The following is a 26,761-nucleotide window of genomic DNA, read 5'->3' on the forward strand; positions in this document are numbered from 1 at the left end:
AATTCAAAATCGTTTTTATCTCGTTTCAATGAATATTATTTGCCGAGTTGAACGAGAGTAAAATTTTAGGGAAATTTCAACGAACGATCAGTTAATCTTCTGAGTTCTTGAATTATACAGAGTGTCCTTTTTTTTCCATTTTTTTCTTCGTCTTCTTTCCCTACATCAAAGAAACCTGTTGCACGGCGAGACGTAACGAGAGAAATTCACAGGGAAGAAATGGGAAAAAAGGGAGACGTTTTCCGCGACAATTTCGCAGTTTCCGTTTAATATCATACTGTGTGTGAAACGTCAAACACGATATATATCCATAAAATAAGGAGATCTTCGATACATGTTTCAACAAGTGAATCGAACCTCATTGTGATACAAAAGTGTGTACTTCAGGGTAAGTACGAATTATACGGAGTTTAACCTCATATTTCCATTAATTGCATTGCTCTTTCATATAAAATTATTGAATTGATATAAAAATGATATCAAATCTTTTATAATCTGATTAAATTTTATTCATCGATCATATTAAAGAAGAAGGAATTTTCTCGTTTATAATATACGTATTTGACGATATATATCAACAAGGTATATATAAAAACAATTATCCTGTTATATGATTGTCAGAATATTCGCGTGATGATCGATATCAGATTCAAAGAGAGGATTGTTCTATAAAAACATATTTTGTATTTGAGAAAGATGAAAATAAGAGAACAACTTGTGTACATATTGTGTATACACGTTATGTGTGCGTGGTGTATGATAATTCTTTTTATTGAAAGTGATTGAAAATAAAAATACAAAAGAGGAAAATATTCTAGAAATTTTTAAAATTGATAAAGACAATTTTTTTAACAAAAACTTAAAGAAAATTTTAACATTTCAAGTTGTAAAAGTAGAGAAGTTTACAAATGCAAATTTCAATGATACAATCACATAAAGAAATAATTTAGCAAGTTTAATTAAAAAATTGCTTTTCTGTAAAAATTAGAAAATTATGTATTTTTTTTTTTGTAATTTTTCTTGTGTGAACTTTATTATTGTAATTATGATTATTGTATTTAACTGAATGAGTAAAAGAAGAATATTTATAACATTAAATAATTTTATGTAGTAACACTATCATTTCTGAAGAAAATTACTCGATATTGGAGAATTATTTGATAATGGTTTAAACTCGTTATATTCTGAGAGTACAATTATAGAAGGAACATGGTAAATACTTGTACATACATGATATGCACGTGAAATTAATAAAGGTACAACACACATTGGTAAATAAATGGAAATCAATCAATAGATACATGGATAATGCAGAATTTAAAATGACAAAAATGCCTATATAATCAAAAAATTAGATTTTTAATATTTTCATTCATTAGCATGAATTTTTATTTATTTTTGAATTGTCTACACAATTTTTTAATGAATAAATTATCTTCGTGTTTGAACAATTTTTTAAAATTTAATAATATCTTTACAAATCATATTTTTACCTTTACTATAACTGCATTTATTTATTTTTTAGTTACGTACAAATTACACATTACAATACAACAAAAGCACTTTTGATATTTTAAAAAATTGTTTTTTCTATAAAATAGATTTTCACCACAAATATTTTTTCTTTTAGAAAAACAAATCGTGCATATTTAAAAAAAAAAAAGGAAAAAGAGGAAAATATATACGATTAAAAAAAAATACTTTTATATCAGACGATATTTGATACGTGTTAATTTAACATAAATAATATGCGACAATGTAATTCGATAATATTTTCCATTTTAAAAAATGGAATTATATTTCAAATTATTGGTGATTATATGTATGATAAAATTCGATTCAAAGTAATCTCGAATAGAAAATCATAGGCACAATAACAACCGTTCATTATTACATCTTCCGCCATCATAATTCATCACAGTTGTCAAAATGGAATATTGATCTTTTCGTTAATGCAAATTCTCTAATAACGCAATTACACGAGATTGATTGTTCTTAATATAATAGATCAACCTTTGCAGTACAAGATAACGAGCTTATTTGTTCGAAAATAAAATCTCTAAGGTTGTCCGTTTAATTTAAGAACCGGAAAGGAGAAAGATAAATCGATTCCATCGATATCCATTAATGCCGACCCTCGACACCAGCCTTAGTTTCGAAGATAATAACTTTATTTTCCTTCCTTAATATGATCCCTTTCGAGTGCGCTTATTGTTTTCGTTATATAAAAATTTCGATTAGTCGATGATGGTAACAGAGCAAATATTTACTTTAACATTATGGAAATTTTAAAATATTTACTCTCTTGCTTTTTCTTTTCATTATGAAAGTATTTTATTTTATTTTATATTTAATAATATAGAATAAAAATTTTATATTTTATTTAAATAAATCAATTAAAATATTTAACACGATTTAACATATACATTAACATGTATGTATTGTATTAATATTTTATGCAATTTATACGGGTATTGTATATTGTATTATAAACATAATAGTCGTTTTATGATCTTAACAGATTTATTCTTTATCAATCCTTCGATTGAATTGGATATGTTATCGAATATTATACGTTAAATTTTATTTTAATGTAAATATTTATATATTTTCAATACTAAATAATATATATATTGTTTTCTATGAAGAAGAAAAATAGCTAAATTCTGTGCATTCTTCTTTTCCTTTGTGTGATCACATAATAAAATATCAAATCGAATTTTTTTCAATGCATATTCTATTTAATTTTTCTAGAGATAGATGAATTATAAATAAAACATTGAAAGATAAGAGAAGAAAACACTTATCATAAATTATTCTAATTGATTGAACTATATGATTATACTATGTATAAATCATTAGATATTATTAATCATTATTCAATACCATGGAAAATAGATGAATGAGAATCCATTATGTTTTCATTTAACATTGTACCATGTTAATAAATCATTCGTAATTGAACAATGAAATTTCTTTCCATTAGCTTTTATCTATCATATTTCTTCGTGCATTTTAATTATCGTTATTAATTGATCACATTAATTGGAAATTTCGCGATTTTTCTTTGTTTTGTTGAGAATATTTTGAAAAGAGAATTAATATCACTGTCGCAAATATTTTGAATCTATTTGATCCAACTTTTTTTTTATTAAAAAATTAAAGAGAAATGTTAAAAGATGAGAAATATGCGTTGACGATTATTATGCAGATTTATGCGGATCGACATATATTCTGATTTGTAGGTATGTGGACATCATAAAATAATATATATAATATTATTGAATAATTTAATTTGAAATCTTTAAATAATTAATAATTTATACTATGGGAATGTTTAAATAAACAAATTCGAAAATATCAAAATCCAAAAATAGAAGATATTTATAAGAATTTTTACAAATTGAGTAGAAAATAATAACAGAATGTCAAGCGGTTATAAGAGCATAACTGTGAATTAATGAGAAGAAAATTGAATTATCTTTCATTACCAGTGAGGTAATAAATTCAATACAAAATAAAATAAAAATCATATTAAAATATCACGTAAATGTAATAATGGTATTAAATTTTATTTGAATATATTGTGTTTGAAACCATCCATTACCAGTCATAATAAAAAATTACTTTTATTCAAACTTCATTTGTTATTTTTCTCAGGTTTGCTTTGTATACGAGGTGAAAACAATATGTTATTCCAGGAGAATAAAATCTCTTGTTCAAATCTAAGCAACATAAATGGATGCCGACTTCAAAGAGACATCTCCATTTTGGAGATATTATTGTTTCACGAGAACAGAAATTCAATGGATTTTCCTTGTAGTGCATGGACTCGTCTTTGAATCAAATATATTTTACATTTCGTGAGAAATTTGGCATCGTTTTTATAAGAGATTTTGAAAAACATGATATTTCACACCTTGCTCTTCATCCTTTCAGATTAACAATGGAAAACATCTTTTCAAAGCTTCCGAAATAACTTTCAAAGCTTTTTCTTTAAAATAAAGTTATGCGTTCTCGAAATCAGATTTATCGATTCCATCTCCTTTACGCAGCAAGTTTCACGCCGGCTATGAATTCTGTATTCCTTTTAACGCGATCGATTGTTTGCCTTGCTCTTCTAAAAATTCCCATCAAATTCTATCTAGACTCTTTTTTATGAGAAATATATTATGCGAAGTAGAGACACGATCTCATTGATCGAAAAGATAGAAAATAATAGTTGCATAAACTTTTTATTTGTTTAATTTGTTTAATGATGGCCATGAAAGTTTTATTACAAATTCTCAATGCTGCGAGTGAGATAATTCTTTCATGAGAATGCGGAAGGATGGTAACACGAGATATCTGGAAATAAAAAAAAAAAAAAAAGAGGAAACTCAAAAAAGAATCTAAAACTTTTAATTTAAACGCAATTGATATGGAATAAAATTATTCATATATGCGTTTATTAAGATGTCAATAATAGGAAATATGGAAATGTCCACTGTCTATGAAGATGAGGTGAGTGTGAAAAATGGACGTACTATAATGACAATAAAGCTACGTATAAGAAAACGTGCGGAAAGAATGGAATGAAATAACTGATAACAAGCCTGTTAATACGAAATTAATTATAATTATTAACCTAAATCTGATCTAAAAACTTATAATCTTTTTTCTTAATCGTTGAGGCCAAAATGGATTTATATTCATCATCATATTTCTTTCACAAAACATTGTTAACATTCAATAAAAAATCAAGAAACTTTTCTTTTTCAATCGGAAAAGTATCGAGTATCGTTTGAATTACGTTACAGTATCTTGATGAATCAAAGTAGCGCGAAAGAATTTCTTCCCTACTTTATATGAAACGAGGAAAAATAGAAATAATGAAAGAATTTTATCAAGAATCAGTGAGTGTCGAGCGGCACGATTTGTGAAAGAAATTTTCACATTTTCTGTTTGCATAAGCACGCAGTGTTCAAATAATATACGCTGCCACCATTCAAAATGGCGTAAAGAAATATCATGAATACGGAGTCAATAGCGAAGAATTCACGGAACAAGAAAGAAATTATCATGGAATGCGAGTGGTATGCCCGTTTTACCCATCGATGCACAGTTGAAACTAGCTTTATTTCAAGTTTTCCATGATGGATCGATAGAACGAGTCGAGTGTTCCTCTTACAATACGACGTACGGCCATCTTTCATATTCATTGTTCGCATTTTGGACGGAGTTAAATCTCTCAAATTTTTCATCATCCCTCCGATGAAAATCGAGAAACGACAGTTTTCGACAACAATATCATTTTATCGTTTGCTTCCTCGATATTTCATATTCTTGCCCACCCTTTGATACGTGTGTCTTTCAAGGTGGAAATCACACGTATTCTTGTTCTTTGAAATTCTATAGCAGTGTTTTGTCGTTTATTCTCTTCCACCTGCAAATACCGTGAAAATAATTTGCAAGCCTTTTTCTTCAGATTTTACACAACTAATAGTGGAATATTGAAATAGAACAAAAAAAAAAAAATAGTGGAATATTGAAATAAATAAATGGTAAAATACTTCGTTTTCCAGTTGGAAATTACGTATATATTTTTGTTCTTTGAGATCCTATAGCTACTGTTTTATCACAATTCTCTTCTACTTGTAAATAACGTGTAAATAATTTATCAATCTTTTCTTAATTTATCAATCTTTCTTTATAATCAATAACTGAAATAGAATAAAAATAAATACGAGAGAATATTCAAATAAAGTAAAAAAATCCTGAAAGAAATGAGATTTTTTTTTATAGAAAGAAAAAGATTAAAAATATCTTATCTTAAAACAATATGGGATCATTAATAGTTGTTGCCAATTTCTCGAAGGAAGTTCTCGAAGATTGTGTACAAAGTTTCAAAATTTGAGTTTGCTTCTCTGCAGAGCAGATAGGGATCCGATCGATGATGGATGATAATGAGGAATAGTTTGACATCTCTCTGAAACAGAGCCGTGATAATTAGAAAGATCTCATTATCATAGAATATCATTTGTCCCATTTTGAAAATGTTGTTCGCGCAATTATGTTATTGCGGGAGAAAATTTATTCGTTTCAATTTGGCAAACAATATGTTCATTTTACGTCACACATATTTCACATATATCTGAATACATTCCTCGCGCTTTTAGAATCATCGTGCATTCGAATAGACAGTTCTGCATATTTTAAATTTTCCGATCGAAGAAATTTTTCATCGAAATCATTCTTCTGCAAAAAAAAAAAAAAAAGAATTATTTCAAATAAATCACGTTCTTTTTTTTTTTACTATAATCATTGTTTGTCATCATTCGATCGCATCCTCGTACGAATAATTTCTTAATTTCGTGTGGAAAATGATAAAAATCTCGGGTCAATTTCCAAAAAATTCTTTCCACCGAAATACATCTATTGGATAAATTGATAAATCTTTGTGTGTTTTTCTTATAATGATCAATATATATATATATCTTTAATTGATTAGAAAGAAGACGCTCATTTTCACTTTCATCGAAATTTTCGTTCGTCGAGTTTTATCGAGTTTCAACGAGATTGGAATAAAATTAAAAGTCGGATGCTTTGAAGGGAACTTCCAAGACAAGAACTTTTCGTGTGATAAAGAAAAAAAAAATATATCTGTTACGAGCAGTGCTTTTCAAATATTATCCTTCGATTTTCCAGCAATTGTTCATATTCTAAATTATAAACGTACGCTGTTTCGCATGGCGTGAAATCGAGACTCGAATTATTTGACAAAGAGAAAGTTTCAATTGTCGGACAATGGTGGTTCTATTATTTTCAATTAAAGCCTGGGCGAAAAAGAAAAAAGATCCTGGATCAAATAAAAGGAGTAATAATATCCACGCTTTTTAAAATAATTTAAAACTTTATTTTTATTAATTTTCCATCCCTTTGATATAATAATAATTCGTCCAATTTAAGTTTCGCTAAACTCGGCCATAATAATAATAATAATAATCTTGTTCCTATATAATAATCAAGTTTCTCGTAAGTAGCGTTAAACACTAGTCGTGTTTGCCGAATAACAACTTGTAATTTTGCACACGTATAGATTATGATCTTGTAACTAAAGCAACGATATAACTTGCATTGTGTCTAACTAAAATAATCCAAGCAAACGCAATGGAAAGCACAGTATTTGGAAATTCAGTATTCAGTGGAATTAGATATAGAGTATATGATTATTCATTCATGAATCGTGAAAAGGAATTCAGAGGTATAGATCGTTAGACGATTGTTACAATGAAGTTACAATGATGAAAGTTGATCAGTATCAGGATGCAATCACGACGATTCTATGTGTTCAACCAGTGAGAAGCGAATATTCCATGTGTATTTGGCAATGTGTTAACGAGTTCGTTGTCTATATTGATTAAACTATATTGATTAAACAGTGGTGATAATCTTTGAGGCAATATCGATATATCGTATCGGCAATATCGTAAAAGTAATTGAGATATGCTATCCATCATGTTGATCAATTCGGATTGATAAAACTTGTGAAATGTATGAATATCTTGAAAAATGGAAGAAAATTGTAAGAAAATAAAGGAGAAGAAGAATCTTGTTTGAAAAAATCTTTTTGTTAATTAGAAATATTGAAAATCAAATTTATCTGTGTCTAATTAATTAATAAATAATTGTTGCTGAATTAATTAATTGGCTAATTTTATTAACTTTCGTAAAAAGTTCACGAACTTTTTAACATAGTTGCAATCTAAAAAAGAGATTCTGAAAGAATTCTATAGGAGTAAATGAATAATGAGAAAATTACCAAGTTCCAACGATGACCTACATTAGGATTTCTTTTTTTATTTTTTTGAAATCTTAAAAAAGAGAATAAGATCGATCTTAAGAAGAGATTGAATCAAAAATATTGTACGTCACGTAAACATTGAAACGAATAGTTAAAAATATGCTGCTTAAAACATATTTTAATGTAAAATAAATTGAAAAATTAAAATATTTCTTTCTAATTTTTTTTTACTTCTGTTATTATATTTAATTTTTATATAATTTTTCATTTTTATAACTTTTTATTCATTTTAGGTTGCAAATTTTTAATGAGTGCTTCAAGCTTTAAAAAAGTTTACGTAAATTGGAACATAACTATATGTGATTCGTCATTGAAATTCTTAACTGAATTTCACGAAGCATTCCACTTCCTTGTGGGCGTAAATACCTCCTTTTGGAATTGGAAGAAATTTCACGAAAGTGGAAAAAATTGAATAATTTCGTGGAAAATTTACCAATTTCGCATTATTTATTCCATTCTTATTTACGATAAAAAATAATATTTTTCGAGAGGAGGAGAAATTATTTGATTTTACTAAACACAATACAATTTAAAAATTGTTTCACAAATTGTGTATAAATTTCGTAAATAATAATAAAAATTATAAATAAATATTTTCATCAGAAACGATGATTAATTATAAGAAATAATATTTCGTTTTTCATAAATTAAGTTTCTTTGTTTTTTAAAAGAAGAGTCATTTAGAGTGGTCTTGTGCAATATTCTTCGTTATTATTTTCAATTATTTTATTAGAGAAAACATTAAATTTACCGACATATTCAAATACATTTTACAAGAAGTTAATAGAAATCAAAGGAAACGTTATTGATAACTCTAATGACGTAAATTAAATTAATTTTCAACTTCAGTTTCAAAGGTATAAGGTTATAATTCGTTATGCACAAACTGTCTTATGATTCGCAACTAATGAACTATAATATAAAATTGCAAAGAAACGTAATACTGTGTAATTAGTGACTATAAATTGATATAGAGAAAGGAAAAGAATATATGAAAAAGTAAAAAGAAGCAATAATTAAGATCTATTTTCGCAATTTTTTTTTATGTATCTACTAAGCTTCTTTAAAACTCTGCAATTACTTAATGAAATTAAAACAAATTCTGAATTGTCTACTTTGCAATATTAATCTTACTAAAATGAAAAACAATGGCAAACAATTGAAAGCAATCACGAGTGCTATCTTTTAACTTTATTTAAAAAAAAAAATAAAATTTAGGTTTTACCACAATCGATTTTAATAAAATAACGTTTTAATATTTATCTGTAGACAAACGATTTTATCGATACAAGTATGATGCAAGTTTCACAAGTTACCATATTTATATATGTATATATACTTCGTTAAAAACCTACATAGTATTATCAATCGTTAAATTTTCGAATAATTAATTTTAAAAATTATAATTACATATAATAGTAAATACAAAGTATTCTAAAAATGTAGGAATACCGATTAACTGGAAATTTCTGAGCTAATTTCAAAAAACATTTTCCTTTGTAGAAACTTTTGTTATAACTTTGTTAATGAATTATTAACAAACTAACCAATTATGAAGCGCATAAACTAAAGAACATAAGAAATTGGATACATGATAAAGAAGGGGAGGAGAAGAAATTGATGGAAGTAAAGAATCTTACAGAAATATTCTATACGAATAATAATTAATTTATTCATTATTCCTAATTAATTTTCCATATAATTAATTTTTCATTCTGATTATTCCTATAAGATGTAATTCGATATAATTTTTTTTCCATAAAATAATATTTATTATATTCAACAAACACATGTTGGATTTGTTCAGACTTGATCGGTGAGTTATACCCAACACTACTGTCTCTGTTTTTGTTAATTACTCGTTAATAAAGGTATAACGAAAATTTTTGCAAGGGAAAAAATTTTGCTTGAAATTATCTCAGGCATCTTCAGTTAATCAGTTCTCTCACATTTTTTGAATATTCTATGATTATATATGATAAGATTCGCTATCGTATTATCACTCTATTATCATTCAAATCTTTAAATAATTTATTAATAATTTATTTTATTTATTGGCGTCATTCGTGTAAGCAGTATAAGCTGATATATTCAAATATAAATAAAATAAAAAAATGTATCTACATTATTAAATAATATTAAATAAAATAAAAAATACTTACATTTTATCGATGTGGACTGAAAATTAAATTTGTCTAATTGTAATGTTATTAGAGAAACAGTTGGTGGAAAACTCTGTTGCGAATTGAATTTCTCTGAATTAAACAAAATTAAATTAAACAAAAGAGAAGAAGGAATATAATAAAATTAAAATAATAATATTGAATTTCGAGGTCGAAATAATTATTCAAAAGGATTAAATATCGATTAATCCTCTCGCATTGATTTTATAATCCATTTATAAAAACTTTCCCTTTATATATGTATATCTTATATGATATTATATTTTAATTAAATGAATTGAAATTTAAATATTAAAAGAGAAAGGATTCTTTCGAAATTAATATGAAAAGAATATTATATATTTTTTAGCATAAATTTAACATTTTTTTTTAATTTATACCAGAAAAATCTAATTTACTAGTAAATTAAAAAATAAACCATTGTGTTAAGTTTAAAATATATACAGTATTACAGTGCCAAAAATATATTATCTCACCATTTGTAGAATAATTTCATAAGATATTCAGCATAAAGACTATTAAATTCGTTATCGCTTTATGGATATTAAAAATGCACAAAAATCAATAAAAAAGATAAAGAAAATTTAAAGCGATCACACGAATGATGACGTTATACAATATATCCTAAAAATAAAATACTAGTTAATTGGGGATTCTTGAGGTAATTTTAAACAATATTTTTCTTTATAAAAAACTTTCGTTACGTACGGTTTTATTAACGAGAGTTATTAATAAACACTGGTCAATCAAGAAATGTGTAGACTAATCAAGCCATAGTGTTGGTTACGTGTCGATGACACGATGACAAAGTACAAATAAATCCAAACATGTTGAAGAAAATCTATTGAATACGATAAATATTTTTTTATCAAATTATATCGAATTATATTTTATTGCAATTAAAATTATTACCTTTCTCTTTATCATCCTCTTCTTTTTCTCCTTCTTTATCAATTATTTAATTTCTTCTTTTCATCATCTTTATCATTATTTTTTTCTCCAAATATGTACTAATTTATCTTTAATTTAATTTGTTAGAAATATTTTATATTCTTTTGTTTTTATAACACAATTGTTATTATTTATCTTAAATTACGAATAAATTCGTAATTGTTAACTCGTTAACAAAACCATAGCGAAAATTTCTACAAAGGAAAATGTTGCTTGAAATTATCTCAAGAATCTTGAGTTGAACGCTGTTCCCATTTTTAGCATATTTTATATAAAATAAGGAACGAAAACATTGATGCCAATTACTATGCATACGTATTACATTGTAATCGAGATTTTTAATTTCTATTAATTTAAAAATGAATGAATTCATTTATATTATATTATGTACGAAAATGAATTTATATTAAGAAAATAAAGATAAAATACTGTCTATGTATAATAATAATAATTTTAAATAATTTCATGATAAGTTGAAAGTATCATTATAAATTCTAAATTTTTTATTTTTACTAATGTTATTATACTTAAGCAATTTTCGTTTATAATATTATCAATATTGGATATCAATTCTGTTTTAAATTTTATTATTACAAGTTCGTAAATTTTCAATTTACGCTGCAATGCTAATAAAATTGATATCATTATAAATTGACATTAAGGAATACTTCGTTAACATAATGTCAGAGAACATGCTAAAGATCTTGTAGGAGAGTTAATCAAGAATCAATTAAGTTACGAAGCAATGAAGAGGTAATCTATTGAAGACTGAGGAAGCTTGCATAGAGAATTAATAAAACGAACGTTGTACATGTGTTGAAAGTTTGCAAAAGCAAGTTAATACGTTTACATTTCAGTTATTTGAGAGAAAAATAAATAATAGTGATCTTTTCTTTTTTTTTTTTTTTGGAAATCATTTCATTAGATGAATTTATTAAATTTATTTTAAAAATATATAGTACGAAAAGCAAATTTATTTGATATGGAATTAATTTTCATTTTAAATTAATAATCTAATATAAAATATATTTTAAATACAATGCAGAAATATATGTGAAATATAAATGGAATTTCATAAGATAAAATAAATATCATGGACTTATCGAATATATTATTTTATGGGTAATTTAATTAAGAATAAATAAATTTACCCTATTTTTATATTTTCTTCGTTTGAAAGCTTTAAATATTTTCTTCGTTTGAAAGCTGAATATTTTTACGAAATTATTCATAAATAATTTTTGGGGGAATAAAATAAAAAGAAAAATGGATTAAATCTAGTGACATTTTAACTTTTATCATGAAAAATTCATCTTTTTTTTTCTTTATTTGCTTGTAAAACTCTTTCGTTCTGATTAAATTCATCGTTTTGAACTTGGATTACTTTTTCAATTTCAAAAGTTTTTTTCAATCATGAAAACTTCCATCCGATTCCTTCCAATTTTATTCCAATTTATTATTTGTATGCTGTAATATTTTGAAATCTTTTAAGGATATTAATTAAATAAATTCGACGTTAATTAATCCCATATGTAACATTATGTATCTGTACCTTTTTACCTCTCTCGCGTATATTTTCCAATTTTATCGATGAAACACGTTGCATTTTTAACGCGACACTGAAATTTTCCGCACATTGCCATGTAACTTGTTTATGTATGTAATCTCTTCATAAGCTTTTATCATCTGCAAATTTATCACAACATTTAAGAAAGGAACGGATAAAAAAATGAAGAGATACAAAGATATCATTGTTGTTGCTACTTAATAAAATAACTCGTGCTTGGAAAACATTATTAATGCAGGATGTGCATTATCGTTTCCACTCTGTTTCTTGCTTATATTTCGTTACGAAAATATGACTCGAATTCTCTTCTCTACCCTTATCGTTACACCATCAATTTTTCTATTAAATTTAAAACCAAATTATTTTAAAATTTAAAGTTGATCAAGATTTACATCTGGCCGGATCTTCTTCCTCTAAAAATCCAATAAATTAAACGAATTAAAATTCGATACTTAAAAAATTTATCACACGTTTCTTCGTGTATTAGTATCCTTATTTTTATAAAAGATTACCTTTCCATCAAATCCTTGATATCACAAATAAAATTTATTGATAATGAAAATCCCTATTATCAATATCTAGTCAATTCATTCATCGTTATTTTAAAAAAATTTCGCACGTATCGCTTTTATAGATTTCACCTTCTGTTACCAATTTTACTACAATCCCTCTCACAAGAAAAAAATCACGAGCATTCTCCCTCTATGCGATTGATCGAACGCAAATAATCTTTTCCAGGTCCACTCCTGTTGAGGAAGGAAGCACAAGCATAAGGAATTTTGAAGAAATCGAAAGAGCGGAGAATCGGTACTTACATCTCTTCTCGAGGTCGAAATTCTAAAACTTCTCCCGTTTCAACAGGAGAATATATGTATCGAGGTACAAAGAAGGTGATCTTGAAGAAATCGCGCGAGGGAGAGACACGTCCATAGATGGAATCGATCCCCGGTTGCCGAAACGTCGTTCCATGTAAGAGCTTCAATCCGTCAAGATCCGTGGATCTTGTCCCGTGGGATTATCCCTCGTGGAAGGACGGCCATTGAAATCGTAAATGGTAGCACGGGTTAAGAAAAAAAGCAGGCACGGCGCGTGAAGATTCCAAGATTGTAAAATATATATATATTTTTAAAGGAGAAGGGGAGGAGGAGGAGAGGAAAATCGAGCAAAAAGATAAGGAATGACCTTCTGAATCGTAGCCAGGATAGAAGAGGATAAAAAGTAAATCCCTAGTGAAACTTTTTAAGAGAGAGGGCCATATCTCGAAGAGGGTTGAAAGTGATCTTCCAGAACAATGTTTGAAGTATGTTGAAATGGAAATAATAGTCGATGAATCGGTTGGAGTGGTCTGTACGTGAAACGAATCTGGAAAAAGAAACGGGGAGTGAATCAGGAGGAAATATGTATATATATATATATAAAATTATAGAAGAAATTACCTCGAGAAGTGAATTTCTCGGTTTAAGGATAGATTAAACGCAAGTTACGAATTGCACAAGATTTTGTAAGACGGTAATGGCTCTCCGGAATTTAACAAGATTAACGGAGGAATGTAGACCAAGGGATTAAACAGAAGGGAGAAAAACGTGGGGAACGATCTTGGGATAACTTGCATTTCATCTCCATTGAACGTCTTTCGCTGAGGTTCAGCAGTTTCGAGGAGTCGATTTGATTCGAATGGAATGTGAAGCAGCATCGATTGATGGCCGTTTCTCGCTCTCTGGGAAACGAAAAAGTGGAAAAGTGAAGCGAGATATAATGATAACTGGAAAAGATGAGAGAGATGGAAGCTTGGACGACGTGACTCGCATCTCCATCCTAATGCATCTCCGATGGATCGCAAATCGGATACGTTGTAGCAGTGAAGTTCTCGCGTGATGAATAACGATGCCTAAACGGAGTGATTCGTCACGAAAGCATCGTAAACCACACCCTTAACGAGGATAATAAAAGCGTTGCTGTAGATAGGGTGATAGAGAATTTTTTTATCTGCCCGATGTCGAGGCCAGTATCGAGAACGGAACAGTTACCGTCGTTCGATACAACATTGTCACGTTCCATCGACAACTTGGAGGTGATTTAGAAAAGTACTCACAAACGACGATGATCGTTTGTTAAATGATCCTCCTCCTCTTCCTCCACCAGTGGTTTATTTTCTTTAAATAATAAAGAGATATCAATTTACCAAAACCCGTTCTCCGCTTTGACTGTGATCAACATGTCAAAGATTAACACACTCGATATTTCGATATTCGCGAAGAGTAAGAATCAGGGGAGGAAGAAATGGAGCGGATAGAAGAGAAATAGGAAAAAAAAGAGAAAAAAGAATCCAGCAAGGATGCGGCCATCCCTCGAGATGCGATGCCTCGCCACGTACACTACGAGGATACCCGGCACTTGAACGCGACCCTTCTACACCTGAGCCATCTGATTCGTCGTATATCAACCATGAATCGATTGAACGCTAGCTTCTGGAACAGTTTGAACATCACGGACGAGGATATAGATTACGTGAACAAGTTCATGGATAATCTATCGATTTCGTGCAACGACAATTGCGAGCAACAGACCGATTGCTACTGCAACGGGACGGTTCGAGATCTGGCGATCGAGTACAAGAATTATCACGGTTACGTTGCGTTGATGGTGTGCTTGTTCGGTACGTTGGCCAACATGCTCAACATAATCGTGTTAACGAGGAAAGACATGGTCGCAACTCCCATAAACCGAATTCTCACGGGTCTCGCGACCGCCGACATGCTCGTCATGCTGGAATACATACCGTTCGCTATTTACATGTACATCGTGCTCCCAAAGAGGCAGATATTTCCTTACGGGTGGGCGGTGTTCGTCCTCTTCCACATGCATTTCACGCAATTGCTCCATACCATCAGCATCGCCATCACGCTCACCCTCGCTGTTTGGAGGTACATCGCTATCAGGTGAGTGGTAGAGCTTCGTACCGCGGATCATTCGTCTTTATTGGCGGTAACGAATTTCGAATCACGATCAGTGATGGTCGATCTTCCGTTTCGATCGGTGGATGCTTTAACCGAGGGTCCGATTACTTCGTTCCATACGTGATACAGAATTCAATGGCGTTCCCTTTTCAATACGAGATTCAATGAATTTGTAGGTCGGTTGTTGAATCACGGACATCTGTAATTTCACGTTTCTTTGTCTACGGTTGTCGTAATTGATTGGCCAATTAATTTAATGCCGCCTTTGAAGTTGCATTTAATCTAGATCGATCGTTCGTTACAATTATCTCGTAAATATCTGATAAATATATATTTTCAGTAGGATGGAAAATTAAGCGTTTCGTGTGAATTGTAAGTTGTGATAAAAGTTGTGAATAATATGGGATAATAATTCTGTTTAAATTTTGTTGAAGATCTTCGTGATTGATTGAACTTTAACTTTAATTACGGAGCAATTGCATTGAAGAGAAATGGTGAAAATTTTTATGATTTGACGAAATTAGGGACTGCGATTTTCTGTATTTTGAATTTTACGTTTCGAGAAGAATTTGTATCTGAAAAAGATAAAAATTTTAGAATGGAAAGAAGTAATTTAAAATTACTTTGTCGTGCGAAAAATTTTTTTGACAACATTGAGAAAATGTGCGCGAGTTAAATTGCAAAAATAAAAAAGAAAAAGGGAAGACAAAACTGGGATACATTGAGTGAAAATATTGTAAACGAAATATCGGTTTTCAATACGCTGACTTTTTGCATTTCGACATCGCGATTCTACATTTTTTTTTATTATTATCGTATTAAAATAAAAATATTAAAATTACATTTATTTAATCCAACTATGTTCCATCACAAGTTTAGATTGCAAGATTCTTTTCTGAAATTATAAAATTCACAATTTTCTCTCCTCGACTCGATTTAATATTTAAGATTTATTTCTATCAATTTTCACGAATTTATGAGATATTTTGTATTAAGTTTCACCATTTGCGAGCCTCCTGTATCAAATTACATAAATCCACCAGTTCCACGACTTAAAATAATCCTGATGACACCCTCGAGATCGAAATCTCTATCTCTTATTGGGCCGTAAAAAACTTTTTTTACAGACAGAATCACCACTTTCGTGACATTTTTATTATTCATTCTATGTATTTAACTCTCGAAATATATTCGTAAATGTTAAGCAATTGTTCAAAGTTAATAAATATTTAGCCAATAATAAATTTCGAGGTAATTCAAGTTCTGCAGTTAATTACTACGGTTAATCAATTTTATAGAGCGTGTTTCATTACGAGGACACTGCTTCGTTGCAGTTCCGGTTAATTTTCGAGTCTTTTTTTTTACGAGCAAGTAAGTTTAATATCGTCCACTTTGTCCACTTTTCTCTTTCAAAATTTGAACGAGTTGATTACTCGTCCCTCGGTAATTAAGATCGGAATGTCGAAAAATAAGCTTGATTATTCTTCGTTTCTTGAAAAAGATTATTCAAAAAATGACGTAGGTGGATGTCAAATTTAACTCGTTCCTGTTGAAATTGGTTGATGGATAATTGATAGGGAGATAATTGAAATATTTCTCTATCGGACGAGAGAGAGAGAGAGAGAAAGAGCTAGTATAATCGAAAATCCAATTAGGTTAGTGGAGAAAATGAATCAAAATTAGTTTGTACACCTAAATAAGTAACAATTTGATCACTGGTTGTTATTAAATGTAACATTACACGTTACTAATTGATACTGTGTATACGTGAACCAACTATTCATTAAGCAGAAACTGAATATATTGGGTGGAACCGTATGTTTCACGTACGCTTAATTACACAGAGTTATAATTGTAACGTACACATGTGTCTAATACTTAAGATTATACACACGATGCGATGATCAAATATAAAAGTTTACTTATTGCAGTGCAAAGTTCTCACACAGACACATTTACATTGTAATCGATCGATTGTCCGTTTAATCGATACAGCAAAATGATTCTAAAATAAAAGGAGGGATATATTAATTATAATAAAATGTTATAGTTACCGGTAAATAAAATAAATCATACCTGGGGTACCTGGAATATTTGAAAATTCAGGTGTTGAAAAAACAAAAACAATTGATTAAATGAGCGTATTGGTTTATCCTATATTTGTACCATGTGGTTTCACAAAAGTGGATTATCAACTTCTGGGAATGCTAATTGGTAGATATAATCAAGCACGCTCTCATCTGCGTGAAGTAGTTGGATATTTCACCTGAAAAGAAAATTAAATTATTTCAGAGAATAATTCTGTTTAACGCATAACATAGTTTCTTTTTAAAAAACACAATTTAATAATATTTTTTTTTAACAATGGTTATTTCTTTTAAATCATAATATAGCTTAATTTTCGTAAGCGTATTATGTGTATATTCAGCATATTTTCAATTATTTAGTCTCAACAGGATTCTCTCGATTCATTTTTTCGTTTTATAATCTTCTTTAACTTTAAATTTTAAGATGTATCGCATTATATTGTTTATTATATTTCAATTTTTATATTGATATCGAATTTTAAGAAGATTATAATGGATCTGTTTCTAAAAATAAATAATCTATATTGAAGATACAGCTATAATAAACTTTTATGTAATTCTGTATTTTTTTTTCTTTTTTTTTTCAGTAGAAAAATTTTCATTGTACTCGGTTATCGTTCGACTTCAGACGAGATTCAATCACACGCCCCAATTCGGTTATCAAAATAAAACAATTTGCGAGAATCTTTTTATATTCGAAAATATACTAGTTTGAATGACACTATTTCGTTTATATTAGATAGCTTTTTCTTGTAGAAAAAATAAAAAAGGAAAAATAGAACGAAATGAAATTAATATAATGATATTTCCATTTATAAATTAATCGTACGATATTATAAATGATGAATTTAAGATGATCAAAGTCAGCATAAATAGAGAAAAGATAATTGTACTCGATAGTAAGTAGAATAAGACGATCGTGATTAAATTTTAAATATTTAATTTTATATACATTATGATATTTATGATATTTTTTTCGAATTATTATTATATAAAAAAGAGAAATCTCTTATAATTGCAAAATATTATTGAAGAAAACAAGGTAATTTACTTTAATATGAGCAAATTTACATAACGTTATTCTAAATCTCGAATATGAATAGAATATCGTCAGATATATCTTGCATTAATTAATTTTTTACTTTTACATTTAATGCAGAATAAAATCCTACGCAGAGTCATATAAAATATTTCATATTCAATTCCGTAAAATATTTAATATGCGAGCAATAAATTGTTCTTTACATTCCCCTGCACTCACTAATAACGAATAGAGGAATAATGATCTGTTAAGCGAATTATTCATTTTTATTGCACAAATATTTTTACTCTATGTAGAAATCCATCACATATGTTGTCTGTTATAAATTGAATCAATCCTCTGTTTGTTTGTACGTGTATTCCCATAAAATCACGATTCACATTATAAATTCGATTGAAAATCTGTCAATCTCGTTCATTTTTTTCGTGATAATTTCACGAAACGATGATCAACCCTCGAAGCACGTTCAATCGTTAAACAGAATGTTATTTTTCCAGATTATCATACATTCTCGAATCGAGGATGAAAATGTAAAAAAGATGAAAATTATGTTCATTATCGATCGTTTGCTATAGATCACGAATAAAATTCTTTACGTAATTTTTTATTTATAGAATATTAAAATAATATATAAATATATAAATAAAATAAAATAATAAAATAAAATAATAAAATAATAAAATAATATATAATATATAAATAAAATAAAAGAATGAGTTCTCTCATTCCTTGATACGCATGAAAAGTTTAAAGGAAAGGACTCTTAATGAAAATTAGTAAAAATTGAAAAGTTAACTCCGTCGATAAGTGATCGACAGAACTCGCTCTGGCGGCTTGCATCATTTTGAATTTAAACTACAAAATCAGGCTATGTAAATTTATCGAAGTGAGAAAAGTTTTACCTGTAATGCTTGGGCAAGTATTGGTTTGAAAGTTAGAGACAACGTCAAACTAATAAAACAAGTTGGTGATTGCAACTTTGATGCATATCTGTTTCGCATCTAATAAAACATTAAAGTTTCGCGAATAAATGAAACGATTTCAAATGGTAAAATTACATTTTATTATTATTAATGAAGGAGGTCGAGTTTAACGCTGCAAGTTTTACTCGCAAATTTACGATAGAAACTGTGGAAACATTAAATGTAGCATGAATAAACGAGTACACATTTAAAGAAAGAAAATAAAACTAAGAGATCGAGGAATAGTCATTAAGGAAAAGTGTAACCAGTTTTTTAAAAGTTGAACAAATACGATGTATTCACGGAAAATGTAACACATTTGTGAGACAATTTCGTATTATTATATTCTATCTTCCTTATAATAATGTTACGAATTTAATATAACTTTTGTCAAATAACAAATTTGGTGGATATTACTTTGCAGAGTAGAGGACTTGCTTCAAAATAGAGAGAGAGCATTATAAGCGCTCCTCAGAAAATCCTTGGAAAAAACTATTTAAATCAAACTTTTTTCTCAACTGAAAATAAAATTTAATAGATCTTACGAATAAAATATTTTGTTCCATTTATAATTTTTTCATAAATTTGACTTAAATATTATATTTTTATATTTCACCTTTGTTAATTAATCTTTCTTAATATGTTATATTGAATCAGAGATTGTTTAACATTTGAGATTTCGAATGAATATTGTTTCACATAAATTTATGTCATAGATAACGTTTATCTGTCACAAAATTATAAATTATTTTCAATTCGGTGATGATAAAATTAAATTGCATAGGAAATGTGAGGAAATATATATATATATACACTTGATCAAGAATCATAAAAACTTTTTACAAATAAGAGAGGAACACATCTTTTAATAAAATTATTTTTCTAATTACAACTTATATATTCGTAATACTGAAATAAATCAATAGAATGTCGATTATAACTAACGATTATAATAATATATTCCATTTTGCAGTTTTAGTTTAGTTTAATTCTATCCTGTAGCTATAATCTTTCATCGAATTAATAACATATTCATATTAATATTATCAGAGAATTTAACGAAAGATTTCCTCTAAAATCATAATAATGTCTCAAGTATAATAAATTTGTTATTGCTTAATGAATTATTTATTTATTTTGTACTAAACGTATAAAATATAACCATATAAATAAAAACTCAAATATAGCTCGGACAATTAGATACAATTATTAAAATTTCGTTTATATAAATTCCATTTATATAAGCCAAGCTCTACTTGGTATTTTTGCTTCAATTTTTCAATCTAGCTCTTTCGAAGGAAACGATCAATCATTAAACATCCCATTTCGAATCGCCATTAAATCTTAATCCGTGAAATAGTAGCTGAAATAAATCGAACGCACTTGTGCACAATTGCTCGATGAAACGTATCGATTATTCAATAAGAGTTTCCACGATAAATAGAAAAAATAACCATGCATTAAGTTAAATTCAGTTGTAACAATAATCGGTGAAAATACACGAAAACATATCCGAATAAATTTTCACAGAACCGGAACTGAGATACGCTTGTGGGGATGTACTTTAATGCGATGTTGTAATTATACGTATTTTCCTAGGCTACGAGAGAGAGTTCGGTAAATGGCGCGAATTTAGATGATATTCAAAAATAATTTAATCTAAAATGTGTGGACGATAAATTATTACGTATATCAACTGTAATACATTTCGTATAAAATTATAGGCAATCGTGACACGAATATTATTATTGGTAAAAATCAATCGTATCAATTATAAGATAAGCCAGATGCTTGGAAAAAACTGATGTTTAATTTATTAATGGTTATTAATGGTCGTTTGTTATGCAAATCCTTCCGATATATCATGGCCGTGATTAGATTATATGGTAACCTCGTGGAAAATGTTATCGTTAGTGAGATTAGAATGTTTTGAATATAGATATACCATCCAAGAAACCGTAAAAATATTTCTAAAAATGAAACATAATTCGTAGTTATTTATATATAGTTATGGATTATCATTAATGAGATTAAAATGTTTGGAATGTATACATACAAGAAACGATAGATATTTCTAGAGTGAAGTATAATTTATCGATGCAATTCGGTCTAGATTTTCTTTTTTCTTTCTTTTTTTTTTTTCAAAAAAAAAATTAGAAAAGTTTTTGGATTTTGCAAGCGAGTCGAAAAATTGACGTATAATTCACTTTCCAACTTTCAGTTCAGAATGAAAAAAAGTAACCCTGCACGGATCCTTCCACGTCCAATAGGAATACCTTCGACAATTTTTTTATTTTTTTTCCCTCCACATTCGAAATTTCGCACGGTAATACCCACTCTGACACGTGATTGTGTAACTTCCTCCTAACTCTGGTTAGATTTTTATAAAAATATTTATTTTTTAATTGCAATTTTTTAATACACACACTGTTAAAAACATTTTTAAATTTATTATATGGATTATATGGAAATTCAACAATAAAGTTTGATAAATTACGAATAATTCACGATTTATTTGAATATACTTCGTTTTAATTCAATAAAGTTATTATACATCGTTAGTGAATGACAACAAAAGAATTATAAATTCATTCTAAAAGTTAATAAAAAATGAAAAATATTTTATAAACATTAAACAATCCTTGATTGTGAATTTCATCACATTTTCAACAATATTATTACATCTAATAAAAATATATTTGCGTGACAAAATTGATTATTTTCCATTTTTTAACTTGCCATTATTGGAAAACAATTTTACACGAGAAATGGACCAAACGATCGTAATATGACGATCATAATGAAAGAAAATGCAGCGAATTCCAAGAAGATTGTTATATAAATTCCGCTGTAAGCATATTTTCTTTCACGAAACGTGAATTCTTCGCAATTTTACGGTCAACTTGACCATTTGCTTGCGCAAATAAGGCATCTGCATAATATTTCGCAAAGAAGAGGATCGTATTCCATTTTCATTCCTTGCACCATAATGGGGAAAAAAGACTTGAAAAACAATCATCTATATAATTCATTTATTTTCTACAAAAAAAATAATGCAAAATGCAGCTGATGAAACGAGTGCATATGAATAAAATATTAAATTCTCAAAACTAGTCCCCCTTTACAAAAGTTTCCTCTTATAAAAATTCTTCTGATAAGCACGATGCCAGATGTTTCAAATATTGAATCAGAGAATGCGTGGAACAGAAATTGTGCAACGAATCAGAATAAAAAAATCTCTCGAACGTTCGTAGTATTGTGTCATGCGAAAAGTTAATGAAGAAACATCAATGAAAAATAGTTGCAAAATCATGGAGAAAAGATAAGAGGATAATAACGAGGAACGATAACTCGAAATGTATCGTTCTAATATTTAACTCTAAAGGGAATCCCGGAAGCTGTGTCTTCTGCTTTTATCTTAAATCTTGTGATCGTTGACATCCTGTCCCTGCGGAAATCCAGGGAGGAGAGGAAAACATTGAAAAAGAGGACACGGAAAGCGCATTTCTTTGGAAATGTTTGAATAAGATAAATTTGTATCGTGCTAGGATTATTTTAAACGATAAGAAGGAATGAGAATGAGAGAGAAATGGGGATCGAATCAATATATTCGTTCGCGTGAAAATCAGAAAATTGTTAAATCGAGATAAAATGGATATATCTACATACAAGATTTCGATTGATTCGATGATTTCGTGAATTTATTTTAAGCTACGTTTGTTAAATCGGAACAAAATAGAAATACTATAATAGAATTTGTGGATTTGTATAGAAATTTTAAACAAAGACATCCCTCTTTTTATATCTGATCATTTTACGAAAACATTTGATTTCTCGGTGTACGTGTGATCAACGATCCTTTATTATTTATATTTAATTATATCGTTTTGCCTGAGTGGCATTATTGGGAATATTTAAATTTTAAATGATTTTAATATAAAAAAAAAATAATTATTTTTACTTAAAAAAAAAAAGAAAAGAAAAAAAATCGATACGAACGTTTATTAAATATTTATAAATATTACAAAATTAAAAATTATCTTTTTTAATTTAACTTTGAATTATTTTAAATTGTATTTATAATTATAAATTAAATATATTGGTTTTTTTTTATATCATGCATTTAATTTGTAATTATATTCTGTACAATGAATATTAATCTTCGTGACATAATTTGTTTTTCGATGTTAAGGAGATAAATTTTTAATTATAATCCAATTAATAAACGATAATGTTATAATGATTTCGATATGTTCTTTTGCAAAATTGGAACGAATGATTTTTTTTGGAACAAATGTATTTTTAAACAAGAAAATATAACAATCGATGATATATACGTAGTCAAATGGCTGAAACATGAAAGAAATTTTTACGATATCTTTACAACATTTTATGCGGTTTTTGTTTCTTTTATTCGAATTTCTTTTTACTCGATATTTAAAGTTTTTATGATTTAATTTTTTAATTTTTATTATCTGTGTATTCCTCAAACGTAATATAAATATTTGAGATAATAAATTAAGTAATATCGTGCTGATATTTACTTAATTACTACTACAGGAGAAATAGACAAAATTAGATAAAATTCCAATTCCGCTGTCCAAACATTTCTTTCTTAATTTAAAATATCTTTATTATTATTTATTCGAATTTATATACATATAAATCGATGAACTATGTCAATATAAAAATCCATATTTATTCCACGCGCGTGGAAAATAAATTTTATAGTCAAACATATACTGATATGAAAGAAATGTACGAATATAACATTATAAATTAGTTTTATCACGTTATCATGATAATTGTAAGTAAAATATTATTAAAATTAACTTTTTAGAAATTTTTCCCATTCATTTTTCGAAAAAATTCTCTTTTTATTTATTTTTAATCAAGTATTGAAAGACTGCTTTTTAATTAAAATAATCAAATATCAGATAATCGATCATTCAAAGCCTCTTTTCTTAAATCAAAAGTTAAATATCGGACGAGTTTATTAAAATTTTGTATAATAATAAATACAAATAAACACAAAATACAAACACATAAATACAAATCTTTATAATGATTTCAAATTGATAGAAACAAAAGCAGAATGTTGGTTTTTTTTATCTGGAAAGAAAAGGATAAAAACAATGAAATTTGTTACACAAAATGTATACGTTCAACAAACATTCGTACAAACATTTATACAAACATCACAAACGAAATAGTGATTTCATTTTTGCTTCGAAAAACTTAATATACATATATTAGCTCACACGATATAATGAAATTCTAAATTAAAATAATAGCACAAAAACACAACGTTTGCACAACGTGTGTTTTCATTCTGGATGAATCAAACCAAACTGTTTATATTTGTTCCAGTAAATATTGGAAAAATTTAATTATCAATTCATCATATCAAGAAAAATAATGAAAAACTGGATAATGTATATCGCGATAACGGAATAAAATTTGAAATCGATAAATTTATCTATTATATATGGTCAATTTATGGCCATTTTATCTAAAATCGTTTCTATCGACTATCTATATATCTGAACGTTCTAAAAGTTTTAAAACTACTTTTCAATTTCCACGAATGGCGCGATCTATCGATGGATCAATGTGAAGATATATATAATCCGTATATATCATAGAATTTTCCATCGATCCTTTTGAGATACATATTATCGTGATGAAATTGATACTTGGATAAATTTATAGAAATAATTCTATTCTATCAATTCTGTTTTACTTTCTATAAAAGAGAAAACAATATGTGAGATAAGAAATAAAAATTTAATAAATAAAAAATCTTAATAATTAAAAAAGGGGATTAAAAAAAGAAATTTAAGACGTAATAAAATATCAAGGATAAAGAAAATATATAACGATAATAATAAGGGAAAAATATGGAGAAGAATATAAAATATAGACAGGAGCAAGAGGAAAATAAAATAAAATTTCCGTAGACGTGTATACTCAAGAGAGATAGATTCCAAGTTGCCTTGGAAGGAAAACTGTAAGATTCTGAAATATTCTTGGATTTCTAGATGTATACATTAATATTAAACGAAGATCAGTAAATTCATATGAGATGGAGTTTCAATTATGAGAGTGTCGATATAAAAATATTAGCATACTGTTCGTGAACTATGAACTCTCTTTCCTTCTCTTTGTTGCTTCGTTTGAACCTCAAAGTATTTTTGATATCACACGTGTGATATTTTAAATTATGAACTTCCACAGCTGATTAAAATATAAAAAAATAGAAGATAAAATAATCTGGAGTAAAAATAATATGCAAAATTGTTTCTAATTATTATTCTTTATACGAAATCAAATAAATCAAATAACGTTGAATACATCTCTATTATAAAGTTTTGCTATTGCAAAAACTACTGGTTAAAAGTTTGAAATCACTTTTCTAATTATATATTCACTACTCTTTGTTAATTTTGTTATTTATCCAAATTTAAAATGTTATAAGCAGTTTTAATTTTAATAAATTTTATATTTGAAAAGTTTTCAATCTGTATCCTACTCTGATTGTTTTTTTTTTTTTAATTCTTGAAAAATATTAATAATTTTGGACAGAAGTATATATTATCGTCCAAAAAGTTTAAAATTATTTTTCATTCTTCAGTTGTAACTTTCACATCCAGCTCTCTGCTAATTTTGTTATTTACGTTAGATTAAAATGTTAAAATGTCAATATTAATTTTGTTACGTTCATAATATCATAATTTCATTTTTTCTTTTTAATTTTCGAACCTTTAAAGAATTTTTAAATATTCTTTAACAATTTAAGAAAAATCGATATTCCGTTCCATCATTTGCTTCGAAATTTAATAATGTGGACTTTTGAAACTCGTGGATAGTATTCACAAAGTGTGCTTGATATAGACAATTCGTGTATAAGTTAGAAGACCAATTCGATTTGAACAAAGTTTTTCGAAACTTTTGAATCTGTATAACAAACGTAAGATGAAATGTGAGAATTAATTCGAAGAAATTGTAAATTCTTTTCATAGTATTTTAGAAATAAAATAGTATGTTCTTAACAACAGTCGAGAGTTTTAACTTCACATACATTCATATTTTTAAAATGGAACGATGTAAAAACAAAGCACAGTAAAAACAATGGATGATTCAATCAAAAGAAAAAAAAAAAAAAAAAA

The 26,761-nt window shown here is 27.6% G+C and overlaps 1 protein-coding gene across 1 annotated transcript in view; it reads left to right on the forward strand.

Moving 5' to 3' along the window:
* Nucleotides 1-14,802: 14,802 nt before the first annotated feature.
* The window catches only part of LOC102681367 (sex peptide receptor), a 15,496-nt gene continuing 3,537 nt past the window's right edge, over nucleotides 14,803-26,761 (forward strand). The window contains exon 1 of the mRNA XM_006613964.2: nucleotides 14,803-15,483. Within this exon, the coding sequence (XP_006614027.1) occupies nucleotides 14,903-15,483 (581 nt within the window). The 5' untranslated portion in view covers nucleotides 14,803-14,902. The remainder of the gene's footprint in view (nucleotides 15,484-26,761) is intronic.

This window comes from Apis dorsata, unplaced genomic scaffold (assembly GCF_000469605.1).
Source record: "Apis dorsata unplaced genomic scaffold, Apis dorsata 1.3 scaffold_165, whole genome shotgun sequence".
Taxonomy (NCBI): Eukaryota; Metazoa; Arthropoda; class Insecta; order Hymenoptera; family Apidae; genus Apis; species Apis dorsata.